The 17,446-nt window shown below is 39.7% G+C and overlaps 1 protein-coding gene across 5 annotated transcripts in view; it reads left to right on the plus strand.

The window, feature by feature from the left end:
• Tjp1 (tight junction protein 1) overlaps positions 1 to 17,446 on the plus strand; it is an 81,866-nt gene that overhangs the window by 33,090 nt on the left and 31,330 nt on the right. For all 5 annotated transcript variants that reach the window (XM_028776661.1, XM_028776662.1, XM_028776659.1 and 2 more), the window contains exons 4-10: positions 521 to 623; positions 3,204 to 3,480; positions 6,870 to 6,973; positions 7,358 to 7,526; positions 7,849 to 7,996; positions 14,778 to 14,917; positions 15,467 to 15,572. In XM_028776661.1, coding sequence (XP_028632494.1) covers positions 521 to 623; positions 3,204 to 3,480; positions 6,870 to 6,973; positions 7,358 to 7,526; positions 7,849 to 7,996; positions 14,778 to 14,917; positions 15,467 to 15,572 — 1,047 coding nt within the window. The remainder of the gene's footprint in view (positions 1 to 520; positions 624 to 3,203; positions 3,481 to 6,869; positions 6,974 to 7,357; positions 7,527 to 7,848; positions 7,997 to 14,777; positions 14,918 to 15,466; positions 15,573 to 17,446) is intronic.

Consider the following 17,446-nt stretch of genomic DNA (forward strand, 5'->3'; position numbering starts at 1 on the left):
GGGGAGAGGGGGAGAGGGGGAGAGAAGGAGATCTTGTAACTAGTTTATGTGGGACTAGCTTTTGAGAACTCCTCACAGGAAAGTCTGCCCTTTCTGTATACTAAGGAGATTAGTGCAGTACAGATGATAAGAAGGGCAGGAAGGAAAAATTGAGACTATAATCAGAAGAATTCAAAGACATTTAATAAGAGAAATACTTAATGTTTAATGACAATATCTCTGTTAGTTGGGTGACTTAGTCTCATCTAGTGTTCTAATCCAGCTAGCTACGAGTGATCTTTCTCTTTGTTGTAGAGCCTGTTCTGTTCAGGCAGTTTCCAAAAGGAAAAGGAGCTGCTGTCATGGAGTTAGTTAACCTGCTGAATGCTCTCTTGAAGGGCCCGACAGTTAAAGCTGATGCTGTTTTATCATTGTTTTAAAGACAAGCAGATTAATTAACCTGTCATTCAATGAAGACTTTCGAAGATCTTATGTGCTTTTCTTTTAACATGTTTTTCTGGTGTTTTCCCTCTCTTTTTAGGGAAAATGACCGAGTTGCAATGGTTAATGGAGTTTCAATGGATAATGTTGAGCATGCTTTTGCTGTTCAGCAGCTAAGGAAAAGTGGGAAAAACGCAAAAATTGTGAGTATCTTTTATGTTCAATTTAGTAGAAGTACCAACTACTCTTGATACTTGTTTGGTATTTGATTTCCCCCTCCCCCCTTTTTAATCTCCTTTTCTTTGTTTTCAGAAAATGTCTCTCAGGGTAGTCTTGGCTGTCCTAGAACTCTGTAGACCAGGATGGTCTACATTCACACAGATCCTTCTGCCTCTGCCTCCCAGGTGCTGGGATTAAAGGTGTGGGACACCTTAAGTCAGTTCCAAAGTCAGTTGTTGATGAATGTGAGTGCTTCTTACTCTTCTATGCTAAGTACCTTATCTAAGTTCAGAGAGAAGTTGTCATTTATAAAAGGAGAGGGGGTGGAGTCTCATGGCTTAATGTTGCTGTCTCTTTTATGTACTTATGTTATCCTGGATCTGGACAAGTCATGTAAAAGTGCCTGTGGCCCTCCTTTCTGATCTAAGCTTTGTTTACAGGGAGCACTTTACCTTCCTTCTCTGACCCCATACCATTTACCACCCTTGTTAACTCTGATGTCTTTTGGGGGCGGGGGCTTTTCTCTGTGTAGCCCTGGCTGTCCTAGAACTCACTCTGTAGACCAGGCTGGTCTCGAACTCAGAAATCCACCTGCCTCTGCCTCCCAAGTGCTGGGATCAAAGGCGTGCGCCACCACTGCCCAGCTAACTCTGATGTCTTAAGAAGAGAGAAGCCGCCAAGATTGTCTAAAAAGAGTTATTCAGGATGCATTTCAAGTTACTGTCTAAAAGGCAGAGTCTGAGATTCCAGGAAGCACTATTATGCCCAGTTTATGCAATACAGACTTCTGGTATAACACACTGCAGATTGAAGTAGAGGCTAGACAGACAGGGAGGGAAGAAAGTAGCTGTCCTTTCTCTTTTCTTAGCAGCACAGGGCTTGTCTTTCCCACATGCTGGTTTCTCCTGCTACTTGTCCTCCAACTTCAAACATTGTTTGTTTGTTTGTTCTCACCAAAAGACCCACTTTGGCTAATTTGGATAATAGGAAGTAGCAGTGTTTAGTGTTGACTCAGCCTTAGAAGATATTTAGCCATGAAAGAAATATAACTTGGAAGGAACGGACAAGACAAGATTATTAGGCATTTATCGGGTGGAGCAGATTTGAAGTAATATGGGAGAGATTAAAGATTAAAGCTACACATCACACAGGATGGTAACCGACAAGGAAACCTCTTGGAAGTGGGTGTCATTGAGAACACAACCCAATGGTGAGGTTTTATTCACATAACAGAGCTGATCCACTTGATCTCTGAGAGCACAAGAAAGAAGTGTTAAATAAATGAGTCACATAGAAGGGATTTCAGAAGTGGGTTGGTCTAAAAGGACACTGACTAAAGTAGGCCGAGGAACCAGTACCTTCTTGAATGATGAAAAAAACCTGTGTTAGGCAGTTCATTTCGAGGGAACAAGATGCAGATGAAAGGATTGCTGAATAGCAGCAGAATGCTCCTAGTGGTACTAATGAGTTTATAGATGGGTTAATCAATAAACAGTATCTTTTTTTGTGTCAAAACACTGTGAGATGAGGGAAAGAAGCCGGTAGAAAGTCATTTACATTTGATTGCAAGTGAAGCCCTGAGAAAACAGAAGCAAATGGAGAAATCAGAAGTGAGCAAAAAGTGTGAGTGGCTAAAGGTGTCAGAAGAAGACAAGTGTTTCCCAAGAAGCTCTCATAGGCCCCCAGGAGACCCAGTGTGCCAGTGTGAGAGAGCCAGTGGTTTCCAGGATTACAGAACTGCACATTCAGGAGATGCATATAGATCTGGAACTTAGAAACAAAGACATGAGTTGACAGGGAACACTGACAGTGAATGCAAGAATGAGCTTGCACTCACGCTGGAAGTTATAAGTTGAACCAACACAGAAACACAAGGCAGTTTGTGGGGAAGTATGCTGAGCTCATGAGCTCCCGCCAAGTAAATTGTGCATTAGTTTGTAATAAAGAAATGTATCACTTAGCAGTATGTTGGGACAATTACAGATCTTGATAATGATGCATTATTATTTTGATTAGGGTATGAGGTCAGGCTTGTGAGTTTGTTGTGATTTTGGTTGCAGTGTGTTCATAAGATATGTGATATGTTTAGAGTATAGTTCAAATCCTTCATTTTACACACAACAAGTATTCCCTATAAGTTTGTGATTCTTACCACCTGGAAAATTATTACAAAATTCTGGAAGAATTTAGTTAATTAACTGTTTAGCCAGATCTTTTATTTTTTTATTTTATTTTATTTTATTTTATTTTGGTTTTTCGAGACAGGTTTTCTCTGTGTAGCCCTGGCTGTCCTGGAACTCACTCTGTAGACCAGGCTGGCCTCGAACTCAGAAATCCGCCTGCCTCTGCCTCCCAAGTGCTGGGATTAAAGGCGTGTGCCACCACCGCCCGGCCAGATCTTTTGTTAAGAGAGTAGAAAACAGCCATTTTGGAAATGTGTTGATGTGATTACTATATTATCTCCTTTGTATTTACGTAAGTTAATATAAGTCAAGGGAAATGTATGTTTCTCTTATGAGTGGAGAGTACATGAGTACCATTTAGTTTATTATCTCTTTTTGTAGACCATCCGAAGGAAGAAGAAAGTTCAGATCCCTGTAAGTCATCCAGATCCTGAGCCGGTATCTGATAATGAAGAGGACAGTTACGACGATGAAGTACATGATCCAAGGAGTGGCCGCGGTGCTGTAGTTAACAGAAGGAGCGAGAAGAGCTGGGCGAGGGATAGAAGTGCAAGCAGGGAGAGGAGCCTGTCCCCTCGCTCAGACAGGCGGTCGGTGGCCTCCAGTCAGCCCGCCAAGCCCACCAAGGTCACATTGGTGAAGTCTCGGAAAAATGAAGGTATCACTGACTCTCACTGTGCTCACGTGAGACTTTTAAAGCTAGTTTAATAAGAAATACAGTGACCATATTTGTTTTATTCCATTTCCATTTCTAGTCATGTTCTCTTGCTAAGAGTCTAATCCTGGTAAGGCAGACATTGGGACATTTTGGAACATTTTCTCAAATCATTTGTTGGAGCAAACTTCTAGTTGAATTTTGGTTTTATTGGAACAGGAACAGCCAAATTCAAATTATGCTAGCAAGAAATGTCTCACCAGCACTCAATTGAAATGCTGTGTTTTTCTTTACTGTTTTCTTTACTGTAGTATGACCATGGAAATAAATCTAAGGGCTTACTTGGAGGGGAGAGATGGGCTAATTTGTAAATGGAAGATTGATGTTCTTAAACTGAATTCTCTAACTACTCTCTTGCTTCACCAAATGGTTAGCTTTTTAAATGGCTCTTTGATCCCTCTGGCTTGTGGTTATGTAGGGCTCATGGCTTTGGTTTTAAAAATGGTGAAGAAAGTGTTTTGAAGGTGAACTTTGATGAGCTAACCTGCTCACCATCCTGTCATTGACATTCCTTGCCCAGGGGCAGCTTGCTCTTGATGGTGCTTCTTCCCTCACACTTGGACGACACTTCTGCTCCACTAGTGCCTGCCTTCCAGCCCAGAGCCATTCATAGGCGATCCAAGCCTGTGTAGCACTGCTTCACAGCTCACCTAACTGTTAGAACAGTGTCTTCTTTGGACACTTGTAATTCTCGTCTTTCTGAGGTCCTCACTTCTTTTCATTTCCATCCTTCTACCCTTTAATGCTCTAGTTTCTTCTGTCCAGGAACTTTGCTTACACTTCCTGCTGCCTTGTGTAGTCAGCCTCACACATCCTGGGGACCTCACTGCACTGCTTAGGTCACCACTTCTCTAGTCTACACCAGTCCACTCTGTGCCCAGCTTAGACAGGAATCACCACACCTCAAGGGAATCACAGTTTATTCTTGTTTTTTGTTTTTTTGTTTTTGTTTTTCCCTTTGTGCTTCAAATGAATTTTTTTTCCACTATATTCCTGTCAATCCAGTTTCTCAGTCAGGTAAGTATAGATGATTTTCCTTGTTGACATCTCTTGTGTGATGAACATATCCTAACTCCCAACATACCACCGTATCTGTCTCACTTCTGTCTTTCTCCACTGCTCTTCTTTTCCAGGCTGCTGCTGTCTGTGTCTTCAGTGGACTTTGTCAGTGTTGTGACTGATCTCAGGGTCTGTCCCTTCCACTGAACTCTGTAGCCGGTTTTCTAAAGCTTCCATCTTACTTGCTTCTATTTGTGTTTGTATCAGTGTCAGTTATCCTAGATTTAGGACTTCATCACCCCTGTCATGTTCTTTCCTTCATCCTTTTGGTGTACTTGTTTTGAATACCCCCAGCCTCGTGCACATGACACACTCTTCATTCAGGTTTAGTTTTAGTGTTTCTTAGGTGAAGTCTTAGCTTTGGTATTTCTCTCTTATAAAGGCCTTCTCTGGCCCTGATAGAAATGCATATTTGATCCCATGTTTGCACTAGTAAACTACCATGCATTAGTACTTCCTTGCACTAGTAAATTACTATGGTAACATCTTTTGCTTTGCTATGTAAGTGCCAAGGTACAGAGACTATCTGATCTGTTTCTTTAATTTGTAGTGCTTGTACATAGTTACTATGTACCCAAAGAACTACCTGGGATAAAGGAATAAACTGATATGCCAGGAAAATTTTGGTTATATCTGTATATTGATATTTATAGTCTTTTGTTGTCTTGAGACTGGGTCTCATTGTATAGCTCTGGCTGTCCTGTACCACTATGTAGACCAGGCTGGCCTTGGACTCACAGAGGTTCAACTGTCTGCCTCTGCCTCTCAGGTGCTGGACTAAAGTTAGGCATCCAGACTTTTGTAACACATGCAATCTCTCTGTCTCTGTCTCTGTCTCTCTGTCTCTCTGTCTCTCTGTCTCTCTCTCTCTCTCTCTCTCTCTCTCTCTCTTTCTCGTGCGCGCACAAACACACACACACACACACACACACACACACACACACACACACAGGTGCTGGGGTTAAACAATGCACCACCATCGCCCAGCTCAGTTGTAACCTTTTATTGTGAATACGAATATGTCCTTAGTCCTGTATTTTTCTAGATGAAATTGCTGTTTTCAAAACAGTTAACATTGCCTGTCTGGATTTCCCAATTCTACTCTGGTACTAGTTCTGCTTCTGTGTATATTCTTTGCATATTTACCTTAGGTTAATCTGTAACTGAGATGGGACATTAAGACTCCTGTACTGCAGGCTTCATTTTATCCTACATTAAAACCTGTTTGTTCATCTTGGCTTCTAAGTTTGTGTTTTTCTTGAATTTTGTTTCTTTTAAAACAGTGAAAGTCCTCCTTTCTTTTTCTTTTCACAGATCAAGAACGTTTCTTTTTCTGTTGACACAGGACTGATAGTTACAGCTTTTGCTTTGTCTGTCTTACTGAGATAGTCTTCACTGTATGGTCTACACAGTCCTGTCCTGTTTCAGCCAATGAGTGTGAGCATCATGTGTGTGCTGTACCACAACTGGCTTGCAGTTTTGTTTTTTAATCTTTTGTCATTTCTTTAACCCTTTACGCACCCACAGATAAAATTACCATTTCATGGATATTTTGTAGGTTGCATAAATGAGAACACTGTATTTTAATTCTTACATCTTTGTTGTTGTTGTTTTAGCATTTTAATAGCAGGACTCTTTCCAATCTTTCCTTTTTTTTTGTTTTTGTTTTGTTTTTTGAGACAGGGTTTCTCTGTGTAGCCCTGGCTGTCCTGAAACTCACTCTGTAGACCAGGGTGGCCTCGAACTTAGAAATCCTCCTGCCTCTGCTTCCCAAGTGCTGGGATTAAAGGTGTGTGCCAGCACTGCCCAGCATCACATCTGTTAATACTAGGCTGTACTAAAGCTTTTGAGTTTGTTCAGTAGAGGTTTGTACACACCTAAGAGTGAGGGGACATAAAACTAATAATTGATTCATAGCTGTCATCAAAAGCATTGTCGGACCTCAGAGTTTTTTAAGCCTCAAGCAGTTCACTCTAACAATTGTGATCTTTAAACTACAAGAAGCTAGTATGTCATCACATAATCAGGAAAAAAAATGGTTACATCTTGTAGGCCGTCTCCTTTTCAGTGAGATGGGGACAATAAGATAGTGTCATTTCTTTGAACCATGTTTTATTTTGCTTTTTCTTGACTATATACTTTTCAATGATTTAAAGATAATAGCTTTAGGTACAGAGTGGTGCATAAGGACAGTAATTTTAAGTCTTATAATTTAAACTGAACTTAGTTGTCTTAGAACTTTGAACTAAAGATATTTAATTGTATTCTTCCAGAATATGGTCTTCGATTGGCCAGCCATATATTTGTAAAGGAAATTTCACAAGATAGTTTGGCAGCAAGAGATGGTAACATTCAAGAAGGGGATGTTGTCTTGAAGGTATAGTTATATTTCATATTATAATAAACAAAATAAATAGAAAACAAAGTTTAGAGTTATTATGTGACATCTGCTTGTGTTTGAAGCAGTTTTGCTATAGAGAATAATCAACATTTGTCCTGCCCCTTATGAGGTATGGGGCTAACCTGAGAGGATTAATTACTACAAATATATATTACTCGTCACGATAATTTTGATAATTGTTCTATACACTATTGAAATGCTCTCTAGTTTGCTTATAGGAATGCTTTTGATAATTTAAGAAAAAGTTTTAGGTCTTCAAGTGATCTGAGGAGTTTGTCCTTGCCTGTAACAGATCAGATTTAAGTTTTAGTTTGTATTTTGTTGTTTCCTTTTCAACCTATAGCTTCTTTTCTGTTACAGATAAATGGTACTGTGACAGAAAATATGTCATTGACAGATGCAAAAACATTGATAGAACGGTCTAAAGGCAAGTTAAAAATGGTAGTGCAAAGAGACGAGCGGGCTACCTTATTGAATGTCCCCGATCTTACGGATAGTATCCATTCTGCTAATGCTTCTGAAAGAGACGGTGAGTAGAGTTCTGTTTGGAGGATCCCACTGATTTATTTCTTAATGTATATGAGGATTGGATAGGTTTGAGTGGAATGATACTTTTCTACAGGAGATGTACCTTCAAAAATCTGAAGTTTACATGTGCATTTGTGTGTATGTTTGTATCTGTTGTCACTACACATGAATAATTTATAGGTCATTCACTATTGTAGTTCTAGTGTTCTCTGGAGATGATATTAACGTTTTAATCATTTTATGTGAAATATACTATTAGCTTGTGTATAATATTACTAGAATTCTTAGTCATTTCATGGGATAATTTTCTTTTTATTTTACAGACATTTCAGAAATTCAGTCACTAGCATCAGACCATTCAGGTCGCTCACATGACAGGCCTCCCCGCCGCAGCCAGTCACGATCTCCTGATCAACGTTCTGAACCCTCTGATCATTCCACACAGTCTCCACAGCAGCCCAGCAATGGCAGGTAAAACAAAATACATTGAAAACTATTTACAAAAAAATGAGATACATTTTTCTTTAATTACTTAATATTGTATCTATTTACATCCTCAGTTTCAACACTTGTGTAAGTAGAAGACAGTCAATTCTTTTTCTTTTTTAAACAATACAGGATGCTGGGTAGTACAGTTAATAGGCAAGCAAGCCAAGAACGTATTTGTCAGTGCACAGCTCTGGCTAGTAGCACAGAAGCAGCTATTAACAGTATAAAAATGTGTAGATATACCTGTGTCGTACCTTATGGCAACTGGGGAAGATAGTTTGTTCCTCACAAAATTAAGAATAGAACCACAGTATGACCCTCTTTCTGAATGTCTATCCGGAAGAAAGAAAGTGACCATTCTTAAGAAATACCATGCTGGAGAGATGGCTCAGCGGTTAAGAGCACTGACTGCTCTTCCAGAAGTCATGAGTTCAATTCCAAGCAACCACATGATGGCTCACAACCATCTGTAATGGGATCCGATGCCCTCTTCTGACATGTCTGAAGAAAGTGACAGTGTACTGAGTACTCACATACATACAATAAATAAATAAATATTTAAAAAAGAAAGAAAGAAAAATATCTACAATTCTACACTGGGATAAATCTTTGTTTATAGTAGCAACAGTGAAGAGCCAGCCTGTCTGTCATGGATAAAAACACTGAGACATGCATAAGTAATAGAAAATATTCAGTGTAAGGAGGAACTTCATCACTTTAAGCAACATAGACATATCCAAGATTATTCATGGTACAAAGAAACACATGAGTGAACTTATCTCTGGAAGCAAAGACGTGAACCTCACAGAGAGGAAAGAAGGCTGGACAAGGAAAAGTAGTAGGGAGATGCTGTCTGTCAGAGAGTGCAAAGGAAGCCCAATGCAATTGTGATGACTATAGTCACTGTAAAGTAAAATTTAAGTATTCTCATCATGTACCACATGTTTATCTGAGGAGATTTAACTGGTCATTTCCAGTGATGTGCATCATCTAAGCAGGCATATCAAACACCTTAAATACTGTATCACAGTGAAAGTAGAAGAGGAAAAATTCAATTACATAGCTGAAGAGCAGATTAGATCTAGAGAGAGTTATCTGCATGCAGATGTTACCCAAAACTCCAGAAGTCACAGAGGTTGTTAAGAGGAATTCTATGAAGAAGGGCCAAGAAGTAGACTGCAGAGAATAGCAAAGGGAGCAGGGAAGAGAGAAGACTGAGAGAGAGCCTTGGAAATGCTTAGTAACCAGAGTAGGATCTGGGCTGGCTGTGGCGTTCAGTTGGTAGAGTGCCTGTCTGGCATGCATAAATTCCTGAGTTTGATGCCCCCAATAAAACTACACGTTAAGAGACTCATAATCCTAGCACTTTGGAGGGAGAGACAGGAAAATTTGAAGTTTAGAGTCATCCTAAATTATATAACGAGTGTCTTAGTGTTATTACTGCTGTGATAAAACACCATGGTCAAAGCAACTTGGGGGGCAAAGGGTTTATTTGGTTTACACTTGTACATCACAGTCCATCATCAGAGGCAGTCAGGATAAACTCATGCACTCTAGGAACCTGCAGGCAGGAGCTGAGGCAGAGGCCCTTGGAGGAATGCTGCTTACCGGCTTGCTTCTCATGGCTTGCTCAGCCTAATAGAACTCAGGACCACTAGCCCAGGGATCAGACCACTTACAATGGCCTGCGTCCTCCCCAATCATCACTAATTAAGAAAACACTGTACAGACTTGTTTATAGCCTAAGTTTTCTCAGATGAGGTTGCCTCCTCTCAAATGATTATAACTTGTGTCAAGTTGACACAGACTAGTCACCATACTGAGTTTAAGGTCATCTTGGGACAAATAAGACCCTGTCACAAAACAAGCAAATAAACAAGTGTTAAAGCTGTGCATTTGTAAAGGCATTTGTGTTTCCTCAAGTAGCAACAGAGGATATCTGGTTGCTGCCATTACATCTTCTTTAGCTTTTAGGTATACGAACTCCATCCATCCTTGGTACACTTCAAGCTTTGGGTCAATTATGTAAATCTGAATCTTTATTTTGCTCGAAATGGTCTTTAAAGGATTATTATGGTATATCAACTGTAAAATTGGTTGATTTTTTTTTTTTTAACCTACTGTGAGCTGTCTATTCTAAAAAGCCCCTGTTAACTGTGAATGGCATTCTGACACAGCATTCTAATGGAGTTAGTGCTAGCATCTATGGTGGGTGCATTGAGGGGGCAATCATAACTTAGCAAATCCTTTAACGCAGAAACTGCTAAAAAGGAGTGGTAGTAATCAGAATTTTAAGAATGTGGCTACTTTGAGTATAAATAAATTCTGAATCATAGAAAGTTCTCTTTGTTTTCTTGTTTGGTTTGTTACTCTTATTAGCATAGATTACCCACGCACTAGACTTTACTCCATTACTTCTTTTACCTCTCACCTCCCTCCTTGTCCTCTTTTCTTTAACGCTTTTTCCTCACACTAAAATCCACATGACTGAAAGCACGAGATGTGCATGTGTGTCTGTTTGTATGTCACTTAACATGATGACCTCTACTTCTGTCCATTGTCCTGTAGATGCCATGATTTTATTTTTTATGAATTAATTAAACTTTATAGTGTGTGTGTGCGTGTGCGTGTGTGTGTGTGTGTGTGTGTGTGTGTGTGTGTGTGTGAAAGAGAGAGAGTGAGAGCGAGCAAGCACACAACAGAGATAGTCTTTGATTTTTATCCTCTCATCTGTTGACAGACACCTGGACTGATTCTTTAGCTTGGCTGTTGTGAATAAAGTTGTGATGCAGCTATGTAGTTTACTTGGATATATACTGAAAGGGTTCAGCTGGCTTGTACAGAAGTTCTGTTTTAAACTTCTTGAGATCTTGAGGAATCTGTGCTGATTTCATTCGTGATTAATAGGTTTTCTTGTTTTGTTTGTGCAGAGTTGGTGTGGGTTTTTTTGTTGTTTTTTGGTTTTTGTTTGTTTGTTTGTTTTGAGCCTTTTTTGGATAACATTACACATTCCTTTGAGTGTGGACTTTGTAACTTTGTAGATGACACCATGTTGCAGTGTCAGAGGTTGAATACCCTTGATTTCCCTTTCCTCTGAATCATGGCCACTTGTTTCTTTTCTTTTTCTTTTTTTCTTATTATCGTTGTTGTTATGGGGTAAGGCCTCACTATGTAGGACATGCTGTCCTGGCTTCTGTCTCCTAAGTGCTGAGATTGAAGGTGCATCCTACTACTCTGCCCTGCTCTTGTTATTTTCTTGATGGTAGGTAGCCCTTAATGGTAAAATGGAATCTTATTATACTATTAATTTGATAGAAAGTTCCTTTTGCTATTTTGGTTATATGTAACACCAGTTTTGTGACTTTTAAACAATCCAACATTGCACCTGAACTTCCGTCCACAGTCACATATAAACAGGAACAGTAATAAAAACGTGCCAGAGGGAAAGCTCTGAGAGTGCTCAGATACACATTATGTATCACACTCACTTATTTCATGAACCAGACAACACCAGAGACCCAAGACATTGACTTAAAGTTATAAAAATGATATTTAAATAGAGCATATCCTTTTTAATTGAAAGTAGTTGCTTCTAAAGTAGTTGAAAGTGATGCTTTCAAAAAACTTGAGTTTGTAACCATTTTAAATATTCTTGTTACTACCGTTTGTTCCTCCTGAAAAAAAATGCCTATACCAAACCCTGAGTTCAGGGCCATCTTTGGCTGACACAGCTCACGACCCAGCCACATGTGTGGTGGGGATATTGTGTATTTGAGCAAAGCATTGCCAACTTAGACTCAGATCTTGTGCCAAGATGCTATATTTGGGGTCCAGGCCCTATAACTATTATAGTCCACACACAGCATTAGAATTCTTTGAGAATCTTGAATTTAAATGAATTTAAATGACCAGGATGTTTTGTTGTTGTTTTGTTATGGAGGTAGTAGTAGTTTCAAGCACTGAGATGGTTCAGTGGGTAAAGCCCTTGCTGTATAAGTGGGGATCTGAGTTCAAATCCCAAGAGCCCATGTAAAGTAGAATTCTAGTACTCCTATAACAAGATGAGAGAGGTTGAGACTAGAGAATCTACAGAAGCTTGCCGCCGAGTTAGCCTGGCGTGCACATGGCAAAACAACAAAAAGACCCATCTCAAACCAGCTGCAAGGAGAGAACTGACCCCAGTCCTTCCCAACAGTTCATCAGCTGGAGATAAAGTATTCAGATATGTGAGTTTATGGGAGCTGTTCTCATTCAGACCATACACCACAGAACATACACAAGAGTCTTATTAATGTGTACTTTGTGGGGTTCTATAGTGACATTTGTGTTGAAATGTATAGTTTGACCACGTTCATACCTCCATTACCCTTTCCTGTCACAGTCCTTCCTCCTTCTTGTCCTTTCTTTTTCCAAATGGTCTCCCTTCTACTTTGATCAATGTATTATCACTCTACATGTAAAAGATAGCATAGGATGATTTTCTGTATAAGATCAGCTTAATGTGATGATATCCAGTCTATGCAGTTTTCTGCAGATGAGTCATTTTATCTGACGAAATGACCAGGTTGTCTGGTGGAAGGTGCAGTGATAAGCTTTTCTGGTCACTCAGAACCAAGGTGGACAAAATATGAAATTTGAAAATAGGGACAGGGAGATGGCTCAATGGTTAAGACCACTGGCTGCTTTCCCAGAGGACCCGGGTTCAATTCCCAGGACCCACATGGCAACTGACAACTGTCTATAACTCAAGTTCCCGGCAATCTGACACCCTCACATTGGCGTATTTGTAGGCAAAACACCAGTGTACATAAAGTAAAAAATGTTTCTATAAAAAAAAGTCAGTTTTTTTATATATGTAAAAGGTAATTATAAAAAACCTTATTTACAGATGAAGAAATGTAGAATGGTCCTCTTGCCCTTGAGAGAAATTAAGATCACTGTGATATGATTCTCTACTTCTAAAACCCACAGAACGTCTCATACTGTTTGCTCTAGATGTTATCAGAGCACAGGATAATTGTACTAATCAAAAGCCTGATGTCATCAGTGAGGAACAGGCTCCCTAAAGCTTTTCTTCAGCTGTTTCTTACTAAAATTATGTTTTGGGCTATCTTCTTACTAAAATTGTTTGTTTTCAAGATGGCTCACAGGTATAGACTGAAGGGTTATAGGCACTTACCATAGAATCTTAACAATCGTAGTTGAATACCTAGGACCCTCATGGTGGAAGAAGAAACACTTTTTAAAAATTGTCCTCAGATCTCCACACACATGTGTGCACTTGTGTATGCCCGAGTCTACAAACAAAACACACGCAGGAGGCATGGTCTAGTGGTTAGGCTTCTGATCTCAGCTACTTGGGAGGCTGGGCAAAAGAATATCACAAGTTCAAGTTCTGGATACATCACTACAGAACAAGTTCGAGGCAAGCCTGGATAACTTAGTGGTGTCTGCAGTGTGAATGGGCTGTGGGGGCTTGAGTGTTAGAAATATGGGGGAAAGCCTGTCACAGCATAGCTATGATTAAGAGAGTGAGTGCGGTTTATGGGAACAGTGTAGTGCAAAGACGCTAAACGTGAAAGGAGCAGGACTGCAAAGCATTGGCTGATGGAGTAACTCCAAGTCTAAATATAAGCACAGACAGCTGCTTCTTCTTCTTCTAAGATGGAGTGCCTGCCAGCACAAGAGGCAGCACCTCATACCCTCAGGCCTCAGATGGAGCCTTCTTGGAAGGGCTCAGCCTCTGGCCACTGAATGTTCAGAGAATTTACATTGTGTTGCCAGGTGAACTTACAGGGTGTTTGCTGTCTATAGTGTCTGGGAAGGATGTATGTGGGAAGAATCTCATTTGGAAGCCTTGTACTGCTCAGCCATTTGACAGTAGCTTTCATATGGATGCAAACATCTACCTACAGGGTCTCCGGGCCATTTTACTTGCAGGTTTTCACTTACTATTACTCATTGCTGATCTGAGTGCTACTTTGTTTATGTAGTAGATAAACTACAGAGCCTTTATTTCTAGTAAGTCATTTATGTGAAATACAAAATTTCTTCAAACTCCATTCCATTCCGTCTTTAACAGTGGTTTTTTTAGACCTTTTAGCCAACCCAAAGTTTCTCACTCAATTGGGCTATGCTGTGTCCAAACTATAAAACAACCATAACAGGACAGCAGGATGGCTCAGTTGTAAAAGATACTTTTACCTGGTGGAAGGAAGCCTGGTCACCAGCATTCAAGCCTTAGACTCCACATGAGCATGATAGAGAAATGACTCCACAGAGTTGTCCTCTTATCTCCATATGTGCACCTTGGTGTTGGTGGCAATACACATATGATATGCATATGCACTCATATACACACATATCTATATGTTTCTGTCTTTAGGAGGATCTTGCTAGCTCTTTAGAAGGCCTGATGTTTGCTTCTGGACAGTGAGGAGTGTGGTTGATAAACAGGCACAGAGCCTACATTTAGTGCTAATGTGTGCATGCATGCGTGTCTGTCTGGATGTGCATATGTATGGAGATCAGAGGAGAGCTTGTAGGAACTGGCTCTCCTTCCACTATGTGGGACTCGGGATAAAATGCAGGTCATCTAGTTTGGTGACAACTGTCTTTACTCACTGAGTCATATTGCCTGCCACCCTCATTTTGATTACTAACTTTGGAAACTTTTCCCTGGTTCTAAAGTTGTCTTGCCTCTTCTGTTCTCATGAAGTGTTTTTCATCCTTACTCTCCTCGTGTTTTTATTGTAACGATTAGCCTCCGGAGTAGAGAGGAAGAGCGAATGTCTAAACCTGGGGCCATCTCAACTCCTGTAAAACATGTAGATGATCATACACCCAAAGCGGTGGAAGAAGTTACAGTTGAAAAAAATGAGAAGCAGACACCCACTCTTCCAGGTAAACATAACCAAAAAGCCTTTGCTGCCAGAACACAGCATTTGCAGAAGATGTTAAAGATCCAAGTATTGGTAACAATGTGAATTTTCCCATATCTACATTACAGCTTTTCTTATTATGGGAAGAGTATAAATCAGTAACCTTCATGAATGTTTTAATTTTCTAAATATGGTTATTCATGTTTCACAGTTGCTTGCAGTAAGGAAGGATATTTTCCTCCTCACTCATTAGTTGGCCTTGGATTCATTACGTAGTACTACAAGGATGTCGTTGGGGATATTAGATTGCCTTCAAAATTTTAAAACAAAAGTTATTTTAAATACTAGAACTGTTTGCTTCTGTTGTACCTGTCTTACTCTAGTTGGCTAATGGCAGGCAGGAATGTGGCTTCTAGAAAAGACGTCTTTGTATAATGAGCATGGTGACGCAGAGAAGTGCATGGACCCTTTGATAATTGTTTTTCTGTTACTCTTCTTCTTCTTCCTGTCAGTATCTCATGAGGCTTATTAAGTCCTGACAATTTAAGTTTTCTTTTCTTCTTTTTTCAAGAACCAAAGCCTGTGTATGCTCAAGTTGGACAACCAGATGTGGATTTACCCGTCAGCCCTTCTGATGGTGTTCTGCCTAATTCAACTCATGAAGATGGGATTCTTAGGTAATGTAGTCTTCAAGCCACACTGACCTTTGTGTTTATTAGATGTTTCTTAGCCTGAGGATTGAAAGTCCTGTTCCTATAGTATTGTATATATAGTGCTTGTAGTCCTCGTAGTACTATGGTTAACAACAGTGAAGCAACCATTGTTTCTTTTATTACCATCTTCTCTTTGCTAGATCTTAGGTCAGTAACTAAAGAGTAAAGATTTGTTTTCTACTAAGATGTCAGAATGTCTACAAGCTTTCTGTGCCCTATCACTTAAAGATAAATACTTGCTAGTCAGCATTGACATTTTGAGCTGATGTCTCTTTTATTGTGGCCCTCCTATTCTGTGACATGGACCAAGTCCCTAGCCATAGTGTCAGTAGCACACCTTCAGTTGTTTCAGCCAAGAGCATCTCAGTGTGCTGCCTAGAGGAAAATGATTTCTGATTGAGAAAGCATTCCAGAATTTATTTGAAGAGTCCATACCATTTATTTGCTACTTTTATAGGTAGATTTCATAAAATTTGTGAGCAAATTTTAAACCTTCATAGTCTTTAAATCTGTAGCTTTTATCATAAAAAGGACATGATGTGAGAGTACTTAAAAAGAAGCACATTTCCTAAGGTTGCAATAGATCAAGAACTCTACCACCCTCAGTATGTTCTGTACAAAAAACCAAATAAATACAGTAATGCATGGGTTGTTTCCCAGTGCCTAGACCGAAGCAGATAGCTTCAGAAATAGGTGAGTAGTAGAATTTTAGTGTCAGTAATGGGTGATTAAATTACTCAGTCTTGGGATTGCTTGAAATTATAGTAAGATGTCAGAGGGCTGCCTCTATCCAAAAAAAAAAAAAAAAGCCCTGAAGAGCAGATGCCCAAAAGGACTTGAGTATGTCCTCTGTATCAGTAGCTGAGTATAAGTAGCTGAGCCCCGAGAGTCTTTCATTCAGACTCTCAGATTAGTTCCAAATAGTTAGTGGATTTGGGGGAAAAGAAATGGATGGGTTTTATTGTTGTACATAGTTGTTATAATGCAGATAGGGCAGAATACAAATCCTGTCATTTTCCAGAAGCTGCTGACTAGCATTGCTTTCCAAAAGTCAGATTTTATCTAAGTGCAGATCCACTCAGCCTCCTCTACTTTATATTGGCACTCTGGACTAGTCAGGATTAGCAGAGGATTTCTGAGGACCTAGGACTGTCAAGAAAATATTTAAAAGATCTCTCTGTGTATCCAGTTCTTGGGGGTGAGCAATCTGTGAGATACCTTTGACTTGGTTAGAAAACAGGATACCAGGACAACCAAAGGATTCAGAACATCACTATAAAGCTTGTAATACTTTCAGGGAGGGGTTAACGGTTCTGGGAGACCTGACTGAGTATGGCCTGTCCAACCTGTGGCCTCTTGATTTTTATGTTTAGCTAGTCAGTTTCAGGTAAGAAAACCAGATGGCTTGACATAGCGGCACACACCTTTAGTCTCAGCAGAAGCAGGCAGATCTCAGAATTGAAGGTCAGCCTGGTCTACATAGGGAGTTCCAGGATGGCTAAGGCTATGTAGTGAGACCCTGTTTTGAAAAACCATAAAACAAAAGGAAAGGAGAAAGGGAAGAAAGAAAGAAAGCCAGATCAATGGTGAATATTTTATCCTTACAATATTTTACACTTAATAAAAGGCATTGGCAGTTTTTAACTAGTCAGTTCAGAAGTACCAGAATTTCTTCCCAAATTCATTTATTCATGTATGTGACTTTATGAGAGGCTCTAATAATTGGGTAATTAATTTATAAATTAAAGGCAAGGGAACTTTCTGTGTTTCATATTCAGAATAGTGAAAGTGGGGTACTAGTTCTTAGGACCGTGGGGATGACAGCGAGAACTTAGCAG

Source organism: Grammomys surdaster, unplaced genomic scaffold (assembly GCF_004785775.1).
Source record: "Grammomys surdaster isolate TR1022 unplaced genomic scaffold, NIH_TR_1.0 271, whole genome shotgun sequence".
Classification (NCBI taxonomy): domain Eukaryota; kingdom Metazoa; phylum Chordata; class Mammalia; order Rodentia; family Muridae; genus Grammomys; species Grammomys surdaster.